The sequence below is a fragment of the Hydra vulgaris genome, chromosome 08, assembly GCF_038396675.1.
Source record: "Hydra vulgaris chromosome 08, alternate assembly HydraT2T_AEP".
In the NCBI taxonomy this organism is placed as follows: domain Eukaryota; kingdom Metazoa; phylum Cnidaria; class Hydrozoa; order Anthoathecata; family Hydridae; genus Hydra; species Hydra vulgaris.
The window spans coordinates 66,528,180-66,547,877 of NC_088927.1; the positions used below are offsets into that span (position 1 = coordinate 66,528,180).

Sequence of the window (19,698 nt, forward strand, 5' to 3'; positions counted from 1 at the left end):
GATTAAATTTAGTATGCATGAATTTTAGTATGCGTTTAAATTTATTATGCATGAACTATAGTCATGCATACTAAATTTAAGCGCTTTTTAGAAGAAAAAGTTTATGCTATCCTTACCTTTCCTTAACTTGTCGTTAACTTTAATGCCGCTTCACCCTACCTTCAGGATCCGAATTACGCGTTAAAACAGTTTTGAAATAAAGAAAACATTTACTTTTACATGGCTTTTATTAATAGTGCAAAAAATTATATACGTAATAAGCACAAAGGTATAAAGGTTTATAAGTTATAAAGGTTTTTAAGGTATATAAAGGTTTCTGGCTGAATATACTGCCCCACATGAAACATTTTTACTTTATGTTATATAAATAAAATTTTATGTTTACAGGTCTAACTGCATTGCGTAATTAATATTTCTCGTTTAAAACTTATATACTTTATTTCCTTACAACTTTCTTTTAGAAAACCCTTTTAAATTGAAGCTCAAATAACTTTACAGTACATTTATACAATACGTAAAAAATAAATAATATTAAAAAGTGTTTATAAATCTTTTACTCTAGAAAGTCGAACACTCCGTTTTGATCGTATAACAAATGTTTGTAAAATGGATCACGTACCCAGCAATAGCTAAAGCATCAACATTGGCATATCTATAGTTCAGTATTATTATTTGGTTGTTTTTGTACATGCCTTTGGAGAAGTTGAAACTTGTTTGGGTTAGTTTTGGTTTAACACTGTTGCAATCAAAATTAAAACTTTTTAGAACTTATTGAAAGTGATTTGAGAACAAATAATAGTATAAAGTATAGCTATTATGAAAACAATATATTTGTTAATAAAAAAATATTAATAATGAACCCTCGTAAATATTTTTTATAGAACATTTTTATATTTACTTTTTATTTATTCCATTTTTTTTTTTAAATATTACAATGTATCATCCAAAGAGTGAGCTAAACGTAGATTGCTTTGACTTGATCTTTCAAGTTCATTTTTGAAACTAATTCGTCTAAAAACTTCGTGCGTATTTTTTTGAGGGCTCAGCCACATTACCTTTATTTTATTAAAAAACATAAAATTCATCTGAAGAAAGTTCAAGACATTAGTTAATAAGCAAAGCAAGAGCTTTTTATTTTCAATACTCAGATGACTACTAACAAGTCCGACAGTCACACACAAAATTACGCTTGACAAAAATAAAGAATAGGCTATGTTTTTGTTTTCATTGTATGTTGTTGGAAGATTTCGAGCTTTAAACGATTGAATGCCGCATAAAAACGATAAAACTAAGACGAAACATAAATAAATTACTAAAAAGCTAATCGAATCACAATGCTTTTGTACGGTAAATAATTTGTAATCTACTTCATCGAACACATTAACTTTAAATTTGCTATTATGAACAACAACTATTAAAGCTGCAAAAATACACGGAAACAATATAAAGAGTATAACGATTTTAGATCTTAAATAAATCATTTCTATTTTTAAAAGTCTACAGTCAGTGAAAAACCCAAATATTGTAACAAGCCGGGTTATTTTAACGAACTGTATAGTAATTATAGTAACGTGCAAGAAACTACTAAAATACATTCTTATAACGCATTTTAAATAATCTTCTTTCCCAAATGTTAAAAGAGGTAAAACAAACCATATAAAATGCATGGTCATTTGCATTAATGACAATTCATAGTATGAGGAACGGACAATTGGGGTTGATTTCATTTTGATGAATGTGTAAATAAAAAAGATTGATGTTATTATGCCAAAGCTAGAAGATAACAGAGTTAACGCTGGGTTTAGCGATTTTTGACTATCATTGAAACTCCAGTAAATGATGTTAGGTTCAACACAAGTTGTTTTAATTTGATTGGCAAGTGAATTGTTTTTACATTTAATGCAATTTCCACCTTCAACAATATGGTTATCCGGGCAAGAAACGCATTTCCAGCAACATTTTTTTATTTTTAAAATTAACTCTCCTTCTTTACAAGGCTCAGAACAAACAGATTTATTTGTAAAAAAATCAAATTTGGTGTTATTAATGGTATCTAGATATGTTGCATTGTATGACCACCTATCAACCAATAGAAACTCAGATTCATTGTATGTATAAAGCTCAAAATAAATAGGATCAAAAGATTGGTTTGAATTAAATTGTAAAGGTTTGGAATTATTTAATGTATAAAGTGAAATACTTTTAATTATTTTTTTGAATTTTAATCTGTCATGAATGTCAAGAAACTCTGTTGAAGTTGAACTATTGCGCGAATATCTTTGATATTGAGAAAAGGCTTCCATGAAAACTTTTACAGCGTTTTGAACAACCGAAACCCCGCTTAAATCGAATACTTCTTTGATTTCCTTAACATTTACATTTGAATTGTTGCCAAATCTGCTTCGTTCAAAAATTACTTTCAGCCATTCACTAGAATTTTCATAAGTTAGGCTATAAAAGTAATTTTTAAATGTCTGATCTTCTCCAGCTGTATAACTGATAAACAGAAGCTTATTATTAAGGGTATTTTTGAAGTTAAGAAAGAAAGAGTTTTTACTAACTGCTTTACTTATAATCCATATGCGGTCTGATAAGTTTAACTTTAATGCTTCCTGTAAAAAGTTAAATAATGGTTTAAATTGCCCCCAAAATACTATTACATTTGCTTGGCTTGTGTTTAGTTTTGTTGCAATTTCGGAATACTGTTTTGAGTCGTATGCTTGCTTCAATATTTCCAAAAAATTTATGCAAATATCATCTCTTTCATAGTTCTGTTTTAAAATTTCAAGCCCAGCTCTCCCATACGAGCTATCTACTGCTATTACTGAAATATATCTCCAGTTGTATTTTTGTAAAACTTTTTTTATAAATTCAGCTTGAAAGTCATCAGTAGGAACCGTTCGAAAAAAGTTAGGATATAACTTTTTGTTATTTAATTCTAAACTCACCGCTGCGTAACTAATAATGGGAATGTGCTTATAAACTGATGTTAGTTCATGAACGTATATAGAAGTAGATGATTCAGCTGGACCTACAAAACCCAATACATTTTTTAATTGATTTTGATTTAATTGACCATTTAAATCACTGCAACTGCAAAAACTTTCGTTAGAAATTTTTAATGAATTTAATACAGCATAAGAGGTCATGTCCATATTTGTAGGATCGTACGTATCATAAATTACGTATCCAAATATACTCGTGTTATACTTTTTATTTTCCTCCTCTATTGTATACTTCATAGCTTCCATCCAAGCAATAGTCCTGTTGTCTATTTCATTTGGTGTAGAGCAATTCATAGGAAATAATCCAACAATATAAAATTTTCCACCAACCATTTCTTGAATTTTATTTTTTGTGCATTTTTGACACAAAGCGAAACAAAATAAAGTAAACAGAAAAAACATATCGACTCGAAAATTTATTTAATTTGAACTCTTTTTTTTTTTTAACTTTTTTTTCTAAGCTTTATTTAAAATGATGGCATTTCTTTAGTAAAGCATAAAACAATTCATTGGAATTCTTTATGATATTAATTTTGATACTTTAGTACTGAAATTAGTTGTTTACGATCTCGATTTATGATAATCCAGTACTGAAATTAATATTTATTGTTCAGTATATTGATATTTAAACAATAAAAGTTTTAGTACAAGATTACGTATTGAAAAAGATTGTTTAGCAATAAAACTCACATAATTAAACGAACGTTTTCATTGTTATATATTAAGGACACGTTCACTAATTTAAACGTTAAGCTATTTATTGATTTAACTATGTGTTATTATTTTAAATTTTACAAGGTTATCATTTTTATATGCGCCTTTACAAGGTTATTTATTTTTATATGTGGGTTAACTCGTTTATTTATTCTTATATGGGTTTTAAAAAAGCACAGTTTTTTCAAAACAAATTGTTCTTGTTTCCTGGTAAACGAGGTTAAAAATACTTAAGACGAAGACGTTTTACATTCGTTATGGTTTATCTAAGGAACCAACTACCCTTTTTTTCTTACTTAATTTAGTATTAGGTATTTGCTTAATTTTATTATTAAATTTATTAATTGATTATATTGTTATTAATATAACCATTAATTTATCTAGATTTAAATTTAATAAATTATTATTTTAATTATTATTAATACGCAAGTATTTACTCTATGAATGGAAGAGAAAATAGTTGTGTCAACCGAAAAACAAAGGAAAATGTTACAAAAGAGCACATTGAAATGCTTAAGCATTTAGTTGAAAGAAACGAATCTACAACAAGCATTTTCACTTCTCTTAATTTATCTAAGCGCACAGTTCAAAATCTTGTCGTTAAGTTAAACAGAGGAGAATTTGACGACACGAGTACATTCAAGTCGTTTTCTGATAAAAAACGAGGTAAAAGACCTAAAAACGCTCAAATAAAAAATATTATTGAATTATGCGGACAAGAAAACAATCTTTGTAGGCAGGAGGTAATAAAAGAAAATCTTTCTGCAACAAGCTTCAACATGTCTCAGACAACTATTTCAAGAAAACTCAAACGATTGGATTTATCAAGAAAGCGTGTAAGGCAAGTGCCAAACACGCTTTCCTGAGAAAGCTGTTAAATATCTGCCAGCATACACGCCACAGTTTTTTTCTTCTTTAAAGGATACTTACAAACAGGGAGAAAGGCCTCGAAATACAGGTGGGGTAATCAGGAAACTTAAAAATATTTTGGATACTACAGAGTTTAATCTAATTCCACTTTACAACCATATGCTAGTTACATAAATCCAGCGCTGGCTTGGCAACCATTTTTTAAATAAATAGCAGTGGCAACAACCTAATTTATGTATGTATGTATGTATGTATGTATGTATGTATGTATGTATGTATGTATGTATGTATGTATGTATGTATGTATGTATGTATGTATGTATGTATGTATGTATGTATGTATGTATGTATGTATGTATGTATGTATGTATGTATGTATGTATGTATGTATGTATGTATGTATGTATGTATGTATGTATGTATGTATGTATGTATGTGTGTATATGTATATAAAGAAAAACTCTGTTTAGGAAAGTTTTTAAATTGATTGCTGCAATCAACGTAAACTTCGTGAACCTTCTAAACCAAGAAATTCATCAGTTCTACCAGCTTAATAAAGGTTTACTGATAAACTGGTTGATATAAAACAAAAAACCAAAAAGACAACAAATAAACAAAAAAACAAGAAGAAGACAGCTCTATATCAAACCAGCAACATCATTTTAGTCAGCTTGAGCAGTTTCTCGGTGACAAGACATAATGGTCTTCTACGAGTTTTCCGTTTCTTTATTCTGATACCTTTCTTCATTTTACGATATCTTTATTTGTAATTTGTAATAATATAGTGGAAGATTTTTATTTTACTTATACTTGTATAAAGATTGTAATAAAGGAAAAAAAAAACAGATTGACATTTCCTGGACATATAAACTTCGCTATAATATAGTGAAAAAAAAGTTAATATCTTTTTCTTCAGACATATTTTAACCCAGATAACTTATTTTATTTGGATAAGATAAAACATTTTTTGAACAAAAAATCTGTTTTAAATGTTCTAGTTATTTTCTTTACGATGCATATCAAAAACTTTTTTTAAAACAAAATTTTATGTTAAAAAGTTATATAAAAATAATTTTGTTCTGTATAATTTTCTAAAAAATAATTTTTTAATATAATAAAAAATATAATTTGCATTTTGCGATGAAATCAAGTTTTTGTAAATGACGGCGGTATTTTTTAACGGAGCCGTCTAAAGACAATTGGGGGCCCTAGGCTAGACTTAAATTGGAGGCCCCTTATTTTTTCTAATAGAATATGAAATGAAGATTTTACCATGTTAACATTTATTAGAGCAATAGTTATATTTACATGTGAATTTTTCGTGTTTTTTTTTTCGTGAAAGTTGTTTAATAATATCATCAAAATTATTTTGAAGAACATCAGATTAATTGACATTAATGACAGGCAAATTAATCTTTCCTGCAACAGTGGATTAGAGCTTATTTTTGATAAGTCTTAGTTTTGAAAGTGATGACTTAACAGTGCAATTTGAGATCATCATTGAAGCTTAAAGCTCCCATCATTGTTCTGGCACATGGAAGGATCATCCTAGCTAGCACACATACGTTGAGAAAACGTTAGAACAATATTACGCGTTGCGTTGGCCCAATATCGATCGCTTTTATCGTTTTTATATCATTTTGGTTATACATGCGACATTGCCAACAACCAAAAAACAATTTTAGTCCAACGTTGTATTTTAAGTTGGCATTGAGTTATTTTTTACATTGATTCATCATTGCATTTTACGTTGGAACATTGCTGTATTTTACGTTGGCGAACCGTTGTATTTTAAGTTAATTCAACGTTATATTTTACGTTTGAACAACGTTATATTTAACTGTTATCGGAATTAAATTTATTTGTTCTATATTTTATGTACTTATAAATATATATTTCATCTATTTTGATGAATCATCGTTGCTGATAGCATTTGTTTATACTAATATATCCTCCTCCGAATAGTTGCCATACAGAGGCCACAGTGCCAAGGCCAGCAAAGACGAGTTCAGCTCACTAAAGAGCATCATAACCGCTTCACAGACCAAGAGTAAGTGCTTTTGAGAAGAACAAAGGGATTAGAATGAAAGTCAGAAGAAGTCGATAGATAGATAAGAAATATATAGATAATAGATAGATTAGATAGATAGATAGATTAGAAAGATAGCATAGAGAAAGCGGACAGTTATTGCACGAGATATTAGAATGTGCAGTTCATACTTTTTATTAAGTTACCTAATTAATGTGTGAGTATAAACTTAAACTTATAAACTTAATCATCATTGCTGATGACGTTTATTTATACTGGTATTGTGGTTTATTCTCCTCCGGCTAATTGCCATACAGAAGCCACATTACCAAGGCCCACAAAGATGAGTTCAGCTCATTAAAGAGCATCATAACCCGCTTTGCAGACCTAGGGTAAGTGAATTTAAGAAGAACGAAGGAATTAGAGCGAAAGTCAGAAGAAGTTGAGTTAAAAAGATAGCATAGAGAAAGCGGACAGTTATTGCTTATATGTTAGAATGTGCAATTTGTATAAACGTAGTCATCATTGCTGATGACGTTTGTTTATACTTATTATAACTAATGTTTATATATTAACCTTAAAGCATCTGTTTACAGACACAATGTTCTTGTTTGTTTTTCTTGTGACTTGATTATTGTTATATGAAGAGTGCATTTCCAAAAGGGTGTAAGTGCCAAAAATAAAATTTTTCACGAGGCAATAAAACTGATTTTTTTTTAAACTGCTAAATTTAGTAAGTTTAAAAAAGGGTTTTATTTAAGACACTATGAGCAGTAGTATTGCTCCTATCTTTTGTAAAATGAGAATCAGTGGCACTTACAACCTATCTAAACAGTAAACTAAAAATGAGGGACTTTGGGACTTACACCCTTTTGGAAATGCACTCTTCATTTAAGAGGAAAATATATTAGCAAAATATATTTTCATAATCAAATGAAATATTTGGATGAAAAGTAATTCTTATAAATTATACAAATATATTTGTATATCTGCTTTTTCTCGATACAAACAAAAGGTTAATCCACTGTATATAATCCAATGTTGTTCATATGTATATGGAGCAACGTTGATCTAATATATATAATCCAACGTTAACCCATACACATTGGATTAACGTTGGGTTAAAACATTGGATCAATGTTAATCCATATACATTGGATTAATGTGAAGTTATACACATTGTACACATTTAGTCAATGTTGGTCCATATGCATTCTATCAACGTTGATCCCTATACATTCGATCAACGTTGGGTTTAGGTTGGAAAAACGTTGGGTTTAGGTTGGAAAAACGTTGGGTTTAGGTTGGAAAAACGTTGGGTTTAGGTTGGAAAAACGTTGGGTTTAGGTTGGAAAAACGTTGGGTTTAGGTTGGAAAAACGTTGGGTTTAGGTTGGAAAAACGTTGGGTTTAGGTTGGAAAAACAACCAACTTTTGCAATACTTTTACATACGTTGGGTAAATTTTCTAACTATTTTAAGTCACGTCGTCATTAAGGTTTTCATTAATACGGTAAAAGTAAAATTGGATCAACGTTGTATTTGCATTGGAAAAAACAGCCAACGTTCACAATGTATTTACATACGTTGGCCCAACGTAAGTGTGCTAACTGAGATTAGATATTTAAAATGCTTAAGCTTCTTGGGATAACTTAAGCTACAATGCTGGATCAGTTTCTTGATGTGTTTTTGTTGTAGTGTTGGAATTAGTTTGATTTGATTCTAGCTACTGTTCTGGTTCTGGCTCCTGTTTTGGTTCTGGCTCAAGTCCTGCTTCTTGTTTTAGTTCTGGGCCTGAGTTTAATTTTAACTGAATAGTTGGGATTTTATTTGGCAATGAGGCACTTTCATTTTTTTTTCCGAGCTCATGAATCTTGTAGATGGACAAAGAAAAACGTCCTTGGCTTTAACTTTTGTTCAAAAAAATGACTTCAAAGTAAGAAAATTAGACGAGTCTTCTTCTGATTTAGAGACTTTTTTCCTCTTCGCATCACCACTTTGATAAGTACGGTTAAACATTTTAAGGTCCTTCCTTTTAAATATATTAGTTAATCACAGCAAATTTAAACTCAATATGGTTATTATAATTTAGTGCTTGTATTTACAATGCGCTTTGGAATTGCTTATATTATTATTCTTTTTTAAATTATTTTTTTAAATGTTTCTTTTTTAAAATGAGTTAGAACTCTGCACGTGAACATTCGAAGACTTAATAACAACCTATATATAATTGCTTCATTCAACGTTTAATGCTGAACGTCGTTTCACTTTCGTTTTAAAGTTGTTTCAGTTAGTTACAAGGCTTTTCTGAACTTGAAAAAACGCGTTCTCAAAATGCATGCGGTCATTTGAGAAAGATCTACCAAAACTTTTTACTTTTTGGAACCTAATTATTATTTATTAGTTTAGAAATACTTGATAAATAATCATATTAAGATAAATAATCATCATTAAGGTCATATTATAATTAAAAGTACAGAAAATAGTTCAGCAATTTATATATTACATTTTTATCAAATTTAATATATACACAACCTTTTCAAAGCATTATTAAGATAATAATGCTCTTTAAAGTTTGTGTGGTTATAAAACTAGCCCGATTCACCATTCAAGTATTATCAAACTCTTTATTGACAAGATATTGAACAAGAGTATCAACATCAAATTTTTCAGCACTATATCTTCTTGTAAATAACTTCTGATAAGTTTGGAGAGCATTACAATTCTCATTTCTTTTAAACAGCCACCAAAATCGATCCAATTAAAACCAGCAATTCCTAATATTTTGTTCAACTTCTGAGTCTATTTAAATTCCCATAGATTAGAATTTCAGAAGTTTTATTTCATTTTGCATCTCAAATTAGTCTAAATCATTTATACTTTCTATCTACTTTGGAGGACGTTATTTTGAATGGAAAATTGATTTTTTGATATATAGATGCGGGACAATGTTTAACACAAATTGCTAATATCTATATCCTTAAACTACAAAATACCATATTTGACGGAAACGACTCAAATATTTTAGATAAATCGCAAAGCTAAATTTATTAGCTAGATTTTTGACAACCGGTTATTTTTTTAAAGAAGTCCGCGGATTGGAGGAAATACTTTGATTTAGAGTAAAATCCCTCAACAAAAATTTGAGGGATTTTACTCTAGTTTTTATTCACGGAAAGCTGATCAATTATTCCAAAAACGCTTAGTAAAGCAACTGCTTTTTTTTATTCTAATATTTTAATTCTCCAAATCGGTTTTTCGCAAATAACGTACTATGTTGGGCCAACATTTGGCCGATTTAGTATCAACCCAATATTTTGCTATCAAAATCTGTTCTAAAACTAAAGTGTAAGAACAGATTTTTATGGCAAAATATTGGATCGATACTAAATTTTATCCCTAAACATTAATAAAAATAAATACATATTATTCCATTATGCTTCTGAAAAAAAAAATATTTAATTAAAACTACCGATTCTTTATATTGATAATAATTTAATAAAAAGAAAAATATCATTAAAATTCTTGGGCGTAATTCTAGATGAAAATGTTAATTGGAGAGAACATATAAATGTAATTGAGAATAAAATTTTAAAAAATATTGGTATACAGTATAAAGCTAAACAGTTTTTAAACCAATCTTGTTTAAAATGCATATACTTTTCATTTATACATTGTTACCAAAACTATGCAAATACTGCTTGGTGCAGTACCAACGTTACAAAAATAAATAAACGTCTCTGCAAACAAAAACATGCTCTTAGGATTATTGCAAATGAAGTTCAACTCTCCCATGCAAAAATACTATTTAGTAAATTCAATATATTAAATGTTTTCAAAATAAATCTTTATCAAATTCTAATATTTATGTTTAAACTTGATAAAAAAAGGCACCGCTTTTATTTTGCTCAATATTTAAAAAAATAAATGATATATACAGCACAAGATTCTCAAAAAATAACTTTAGTCTATCCAAAACCTATTATTCAGCCAGTAAATTCTCAATCACAAATCGAGGACCTAAATTATGGAATACACTTTTAAATGATAACCTTAAAACACTCTCTTCGCTTAACCAAGAGTTTTTAAAACAAAACTTAGGCAAGCTCTTCTACAAAACGACAATGAATTAAATTTCTTCTAAGGCATTAAATAAGACTACTCTTATCATTTGATTTATATAATTATGAATATATCTATTAATTTTATATATACACTTATAAAAAATAAAAATAAAAAATTCTATTGTAAACTTTTAAACGATTTAATTTTATCATATGTTTATTACCGAGGATGTAAAAAAGTTTATAATATATATTTTTGAAATCTTATGTAAAAAGTACCCCTAATTGTTTGCCATGTATTTGTCTGAGTGTGTACATTACTTTTTTATCTTTTTGTTTTTGCTACCTATCAATCTATCTGTCTATATATATATATATATATATATATATATATATATATATATATATATATATATATATATATATATATATATATATTTTAATTTGTATTGTTAAAAAAATTTTTGTTCCTAATTATTCTCAATCTAACAAAAGAAATTTAAAGAAAAAGAAATAGGATAATAAAATATAAAATATATATATATTTTTTTCACTTTTTCTATTTATTTATTTTTTTATTCTTTCTTTATTTAAAATATAATTTAAAAAAAATGTAATTAATATTTAAAAGTTTTTCTAACATCGTAACATCGGTTTTTAAAAGCTATGCTATGTATGGTATATATTACAGGGCTTGGCGATAAGACAACTATAGTCTTCTTTTTGCTCCTGTCATGTATTTCTTATTTATTTAATTAGTTATTGTAGTTATTGTCAAACGGCGAAGTATATATACATATAATCCAAAAAAAAAGTTTGCCTTTTTTTAACAAAAAGACGCCATTTTGACTTGCCGCAGGAATAATTATACAACAACGACTGTACTACAATTTTTAACAATTTGTGGGTTCATTCTCTCTCCATTCTATTATACCTCCTTGTTAAGACATATGACAACTTTGTATAAACAAATGAAAAATTATTAGCCAATAATAAAATGGCTCTAATTCTAGCTTAAGAATTGTATATTTAAGTGAAGAAACTCTTGATTTGGAAGAAACTAGACAAGAATTTGCAAACCCATCATTGCTACTTTTTCAATAAATACAACAGAGGTACGCCTTTAAACTGGCTTTGCAAAAACCATCTAATTAAAACTTGAGTATTGTCTAAAATTATAACAAAGTTGTCATTTGAGAGCGACAGTCCATTAACTGCAGAATAAGCTTGTAGGCGCAACAAGATTTTTAGATTATTTTATTCATTTTTTGAATATTACTTAAATCATCAGTTTGATTAATTGGGCAATCGAAAAATTGCTCATCACCTTTAGCCAACCCCATCTCATAAAGACAGACTTTTCATCACAAGGCAGGAACTCTATTAATCCTATGCAATATCTCATTGTAATGTTCCTTATCCCCTTCTCTTCTTTCAGTATTAAAACTAGATAGTAAACACCAACTCTCAAAATAATTTTTTTCTAAACTGGGATGCGTTTTTGCGTGTGGATGCGTAAATGTTAATTGATAAAATATTTTTAATTTTACATCAAAGTAGTTATAGTTTACTTTAATGTGATTAAAAGAAAATTTAGGTAGCTACCGTTACCGTGGTTCTTTTGCATTATAATTTCTATAGTTCCTTTTACGCTTTTCCTTTTAGCTTTAATAGCTCCTTTATATATACTTGGTTTACTATTTCTTGGTGAAAGAAGTTTTTGAAGTATCTTTTAAATGTCAGCTTCGGTCGTATGATGACAACAGTAAGATAAGATGCATTAATATTCTAGTCAAATGCTTTTCCACAGTGCACTGTGCAAACATGCTCTGTTAACGTGACTTCTTGGAACATCTAAATAACCAGTTAAAAATAAAGAAACATTTTACTCATTTCTTCGTTTTGCAAACCATTAACATTTGATGTAAAAAAGCCTTCCATTTTAAAGCTTAAAATAAGGTTGTTAATAAGTTTACTGAAATAAAATTTTTAAATACTTTTCTAGTTAGCGGAAAGTGTATGACATATATGATGACATATGATAAATAATATGACATATGATAAATTTAGTAATGCATAAACATAATTAAAAACAGAAAAAAAACAATATAAAAACTAGTTATTACTTTAATAGCATAAAATAAAATTCTTTCCACAAATCTGTTCCACAAGCTTAATTAAAAACTGATAATTAGACAAAAGATCTACAAATAGTCCTCAAGTATATCCTTGGCATTTTGGTTTATATCTTTTTCTCTGTTACGCGTTAGACCTGTTGTATGTGATAATGTTTTAGCTTTCTTGACTTTTTCAACTTAGTTTTCTGATACTGATTCAGTTTCTTTTCAGCTTGTAACTTTTTCCGCCTTAGTTACCTTTATTTATCTCTTAGTTACTATAGTTACCTTTTAATTATACCTTTTTTTTTTCTTTTACTACAAAATAATAAATATTTACAGTTTTTTCTTTAAAAATTACATTACCTCAGGTTTTATAGATTTACAATATAAAGTTTTTACAATTGTTTGTAAATATACATATTTTCTATTTTTTATATATTTTATTATATATTTGTTGTATTTTTTATTTTTTTGTGTTTTTTTATTTTATATAAATTTTTGTGTTTTTTGGTTTTATATTTTTTTGTATTTTTATTTTTTTATTTTTTTGCCAATGTGCGAAGAGAAATCGAGAGTTTTGATTAGGTTAAAAAAAGGAGAAATTCTAAAATAGGTTTTATAGAAAGATTCATAAGGAAAAAAAGATTTATATCAAAACAAATTAAGAGGAATTACAGGACTTTTACACAAAACATTACGTTGCGAACACTATAGATTAACACTTATGTGTTTTAATAATATTTCATAAAATAAGGGCTGGCAGTGATTAATCTAATCATATATAATAATAATTATGTTCTATAACATAGAAAAAAGATGCAGAGGGAAGGAAATCTTTACTAAACATACAACGAGCCGTTGTTTTATTTTAGCTCATATGTTTAGTTGCAGATTTCCATTCTCTACTTGACAGAAAACATTTTTAATACAAAAATGCTCACAGAAAATGTCCGCGGTGTTTCTACGGACATGATAATTATATTTTAAGGTAATAATATTCCTGATGTTCCTGATTATTACCCTGATCACTGCCATTGGGTCAATTTTTTTGTTACTATACATGTGGTGGCATCTACTGTTCCATATTGCACTCACGATGGTTTGAGTGAGTGTCAACAGCAGCTGCGAAGTGGGGTTTTTCTCCGATAAATTCGCTGTTTCAATCGAGAAAATCAAATTTATTGGAGAAAAATTGTTTCGGGATGTCAAGGAGTTATATACATGTTTAAAATACTCCCAAATTTCAACAGAAGGAGGGCAGTAGGCAAAGATACGGATGTTGTCCTCGATTTTACCACAAGTTTTGCATTTGTTATTTTTGACGATCTGTTGCCTTGTGCTTTTGGCTAGTAAGGCCGCAAAAGGTAAACTGTTTAAAAAACGAAAGAGGATGTTTTCAGTCGGTCCGCATGCGTGGGAGGTAAGGTTTTTTTCCAAATTTGGGTCCTCGGCATTGCTGTTTTTGTTGAAATGTTCCAGAAAAGTTCTGCTGGCACGACTGTCTTTTTTTTTTTTTACCACTTCTAAGTAAAAATTTTGTTATTTTTAGGGGGATGTTAAACAGGGACCCATTTTTGCCTAATATTTTGATTGTTGTTTTGTAGTACTGTGTTTTGTAGTACTACTTTTGTAGTACGTGCGGCCGTGGCGCAGTGTTTAGAGCGCTTGCTTTAAAAGCAGAAGATCCAGGTTTGAAACGAGCTTAGGACATATTTTCGCGTCACGGTAAGGAAAATTGTTCTGCTTTAAAAAGTTCCATCTTTGGTTTTGATTCGTAAATTTTACAAGTGAACTCGCCAACCAATACTCTGAAAAGTAGTAATAGTCGTGATCTTTGTCCTCTTCGCATTCTTTCAGTTGAAAGAGTGTTTTGAGGCGAAGTGCAAGACTTTGCTCCTTCGGTGATAAAATACCGAGACCCCCGCTTTTGGCATTTTAGGATCAAAACCCCCAAGGGCGAGACCCTTGGTTTTTGAGGCGTTGATCATTGAACCACTTGCTTTTTCAAACAGTTTTATTTTTTCGAAAAAAAAGCGGACTGATTTTACGTCCCTGGCAAAAATGTTCGAATCGTATGCGTACTGCTGTATTTTGAAGAGTTTAAGTGTACCTGGTAACGGAAAACTCTCTATTCTGCTGTCCGCTTTGATCACCAAAGCGAGAGCTTCGGCGACAAAAACGTACAGCAAGAGAGAGAGGGGGTCGCCCTGTCTAACTCCTCTTTCCCTAGGAAAGGAGGCTGACAGGAAACCGCAATTCAGAACAGATGCCGAAACTTCTGAATATAAGGTGTTGACAAAAGATACAAAATTTTCTCCGAGATTCATTTTTCGGAGAATCTGAAGCAGAAACGCACGATCAACTTTATCAAACGCCTTTTCTTGATCTAATGACAAAATTTACATATACCTCCTTATAATTCAGATTGTAATTTTTTTTTTTTTTTTTTGCTAATGATTTGCTAAAAAGGAATTTGTGGCAACTTTTACTTGTATTAGTTGTGGGTACACATCTTTACACATTTACGAAATTACAACCTTTGCTTGATGTGTGTTATGGGTTAAACTTGTAAAAGTTTCTTTAAATAACTGTCAGTCAAAGTTGCACTTCGAATGCTGTGTAAATTATTTTTTTCAATATTCAACTAAATCTGTTGGATGTTTTTTTTCTTTTTAGTAACAGGATCGTGATTAACGGCCATAAAGAATCAGTAGTCTTCCTTTTTCCGAATAGAAATCTTTTACATTTTATTGTGGTAGGATTGTCCGTTCTTGTGATATGCAAAATTTTTATTCTTCTTTTCAAACTAAAGTTTATAAACTACTTGTTGTAGATTTTTTGAAAAAAGTGACTTTTGAAAAACAAATAGGAAACTTTTAATTCTTTTAATTTTTTTGTTTACTCTTTAAATGATTCTTTTAGGATAATTGTTTATATAAAATATCCATTTCTAGATGGTTCATTTTTTACAAAATTCATTAATGCGTTCTGCAATATTCATATTACATTTTCAATACGCTCCACTATATTAATATTACATTATCAATGCGTTTTGCAATAATTAGATTTGTCTATGTAGAATTAGCAAAAGATACGTATTTTAATGTTAACAAAACCTCCTTATAATAATGCTGAACTTAATAGTAGTAGTGCCCTTTCGAGCGTGTTTGACACAAAACTCTTAGCAGCCATTGCAACCGAGGTAATGGCGAGAAAGAGTCGCAGCACTTTGCTTTATGAGAATACGTGAACGAAAGTGTATGCAAGTATCTTTAAACGAAAGTGTATCTTTGAACGAAAGTGCAAACGTATTTTTTATTATGTAATGTATATTTTGTTATGCAACTTTAAATATTTTATTATGTAGTATCAAGTTTTACAGTTTTACTTGCATTGCGACAACATATCCTAAATTTTAATCTGAAGCGGTCAATTCTGTTTTATTACGTCTTTGGTTTGTTAAATAATTTTAAAATTTCCTTAGAATATAAACCTGTGTGGCCGTGCGGTTAGCGCACCTACATTCTGAAGCAGAGCGGCGAGGTTCAATTCCTATTATTGGAACTTATTATTTATTTATTTATTTTTATCTCTTTTGATTATTCTAAAATACAAATTAAAAATCTTTTTAAAAGTGAGCTATAAGTTTGTTTTGTTTTGCATTTTAAATAAAAAAAAATTTAAAAAAAGCAAGCTGATGGTTTGAACTTGCCATGCGGCAATCTAAACTTTTTTAAACACAGTTAAGTTTAAATAAAATGTTTTTATTAAAAATATAATTGAAAATTTTTAATTTTTTTTTAATTTAATTTAATATGAAACTTAAAATTTTAATTTAATTTAAAACGAATCGTTTTATCAAATATTTTATTTTTAAAACAATGAAAAGTTAAAACTAACTAATATTAAGGTACTAAAGAGGTTTAAAGTGTTATAGCTCTTTTATCACGCCCTCGGTAATCATTCTAAAACGAGTGCGCAGCAATGAAAGAATTTAGATAACTTTTTTTTTTTTTTACTGTACTGTCTTATTGTTTGTTTTTATACTTTAACCTTTATTATCTCATGATGGTAGTGTTATTTGTCATGTTTAACTGGAAATATTTTAAATTTAGTTGTTATTTTATTTCTTTAGTTCAACTTTGGTGCTATACCAACGATCCTAGTTTACTTTGTCTACTGTTAAAATATGGTTTTAATATAGCAAACTTTAATTATTTAAAATTTATGTTGATCATTAGCTAGTAGTTTAAAAAAAGTTTGTCGCAATCAAGGTAAGAATATTTTTAATTTCTGGTCGAATTTCAAAATTTGTTTGCACCGATAGCGTTTATCTTTTCGTTATTTTGTGTAATAGCTAATAATTAGCTATTACACAAAATAACGAAAGCATAAACGCTATCGGAAAAACATAAAAGCTATCAAAGACAATTATGGTCTTTGCAATAAATGTCTTTTCTTACAGATTTTGACTATTTTTAACAATGCTCTAGAAAAACATCAGCAACAGGTGAATTTGTTTGTTGTGTTAATATGATTTTACTTCTTTTATGATGTCATAATTTTTTTTTCTTTTTGCATTTTAGATATATCTTACAATGCTTTTTCAGTATATTGCAGAGGAAAAGAGGGCCCACATTTCATAAGGCACATAAGGTGTGGGCTTAAATTAAGGGCAAAAGCTCCTCCCCTCCTTTTGTTTTTTTGTTTTTGTTTGGTTTTAAAATAGAGTTATAGATTATTAAATAGTGTTAAAAGATGATATTATAGCATACCAAAATGGTTGAAGTGCTTCATGTACACACTTTCGTTTACACACTTAATTTTTTTTTTTAATTTTTTCCAGTTTTTTAGATTAGAAAGTAAAACATTTTTAAGGTCTTTGGATATTATATGCTTAACATATATAAAGATATTATATACTATAACAAACGAAAGGGAGAGAGTTTTTTTAAAAACTTTTTAAAATTTCTAGAAACATTAAAAAGCTTTAAAAATTTAAAAAAGATGAAAACACTATTTGAAATTTGTGCGCATGTCATGATAGAGATACTCAAGTTATTAATGTGCTTAGTAATTAGTTAAGACTGCGCATTAAAGAGGCAACTTGCTTTCTTATAGAAAAAAATATTTTTTTTTATAGCTTGAAAAAGTAAACAATAAGTATAATTTTTCTATAGTTATTTTTTTTACCGCTTCCTCAAAAATATTTAAGTAAAGAACAAGTATGGAAAAAGGTTGGTATGGAATAGATGTAGCAAGACCCGTATTTTAAGGGTCATGATAGCTAGTATTTTAATATTAGCGTATATTAATGTTAACAAAAATTAAAGTTACTTTAAATTTTTGAAATGACGTTTTCAAAAAATGCTATTTTTTTTTTTATGATCATCAAATTAGTAAATCAAATTAACAATAGTTAAATAACTAACAGCAATAGCAAGAGCTAAAAAAAATTGAATTTTTACTTTTCCATTTACTTTTTTTTTTCGTTTTCTTTTAAAATTTACCATTAAAAAGAATCTTTTTTTTAAAACTTTTTTTTAATAAAAATTTACAACAAATAGTTTCAAATAACTTTAGTTTGAAATTGTTTTAATGGCTCATTTCCGTAAAATTAGCGAAGGCCGACTTTTTTACGGTTAAAATTAGCAAAGGCCGACTTTTTTACGGTTAAAATAATTTTTTATCTTTGCTTTTGTTAACAAACTTTAGAAACAAATAAGGAGCTTTGTTAAGACTAAACGAATTAATTTTTGGAAGCAAATATTGTTGGAATTTATTTTTGCATTTAGAAATAAGTTAATTACATTAAAGATTTAAAGAGTTTACTGATTTTACTTAAAAATGACTAAATCTCACTTTTTTAACTGAATGTTTATTTCAGCTGTCCAACACATGTAAAACAAATGATAAATTTTTTGATAAAAACAAGCAAATACATTCACTTAAAAAAAATTGTTTTGAGTTTTTTGACTCAAAGTATTTTATTTTGAAGTTTATAGTTTTGCTTGCATTATTAAACATTCCTTACCAAAATCTTCAGAGTGTTTTTTGCAATAATTGTTTAAAATTTTTTTTACCGAAATGCAGCAAGCTTTTATCACACTTCGAAAAAGAAATTGAAATTTACTATTACAGTTGATAAAAATATCAATTAATCCTCTCTTGCAAAGCAATGGTGAAATTTTATTCACAAGTGTCACTTCAATTCTACTGCATCTGATTGCATATTTCCTAACAATACATAAGATACACCGCAATTCAACAAATACTTTGCACAGCTTGCAAACCTTTTAGAACTTTTTTGCAAGGCACTTTCGGTAACATGGTTAACTTTTTCTCTCTTAATTTTGAATTTAAGCATTTCAAATTTTCAGCAAAGTAAGAAATATAGTTCTTTAAGAAATTTATTTGCCAATCATTGACTGAAGCTATAAGCTTTTTTCGAATATCATTTAATCTAATTTCTAGACCTTTTGCTTTACTGTTGACAATAAGCCACCACTTGACAACTTTTTCAATGAAAAGTGCTATCTTCAGCTTCAGAAAATTAAACACCTAACGGTGCAACTGTTTTATCACAAAAAAATTTTGTTTAATTGGTTTTGGTGACACAGCTTCTTGCGTTAACGGTGACAACTTAACAATTAGATTATTTGCAACATAAAGATGACATGAATGAATGAAAATCTCCATTCTGCAATTTAGCATTATAACATTTTTATATTTAGCAATTTATACTTTAAACATTGTAATTTTTCAGTGATCAAATTATTTCAAACACATTTTAAAATACGCACATTGTTCAAAAGATAAGATGCTTGAACATTTTTTGCATTAAAATATTGAAATGTTTTTTGATTTACTTGTCAGTTATCAATTATTAACCCAAGAG

At 28.4% G+C, this 19,698-nt stretch overlaps 1 protein-coding gene and 1 long non-coding RNA gene across 2 annotated transcripts; one reads left to right on the forward strand and one right to left on the reverse strand.

Moving 5' to 3' along the window:
• Window positions 1–208: 208 nt before the first annotated feature.
• Window positions 209–3,505, reverse strand: LOC100204913 (extracellular calcium-sensing receptor). Its single transcript, XM_065804204.1, has one exon. The coding sequence runs from the start codon at window positions 3,405–3,407 to the stop codon at window positions 930–932; it is 2,478 nt and encodes an 825-aa protein (XP_065660276.1). The 5' UTR covers window positions 3,408–3,505; the 3' UTR covers window positions 209–929.
• A 540-nt stretch (window positions 3,506–4,045) lies between these two features.
• LOC136084423 (uncharacterized) lies at window positions 4,046–5,904 on the forward strand. The gene is made up of 2 exons (XR_010640557.1): window positions 4,046–4,824; window positions 5,060–5,904. It is a non-coding gene; the product is annotated as an uncharacterized LOC136084423 (long non-coding RNA).
• Window positions 5,905–19,698: the final 13,794 nt, after the last annotated feature.

Bases quoted from the DNA above. Each gene is read 5' to 3' on its own strand.
- LOC100204913 (XM_065804204.1), bottom strand. From the start codon at position 3,407: ATGTTTTTTCTGTTTACTTTATTTTGTTTCGCTTTGTGTCAAAAATGC.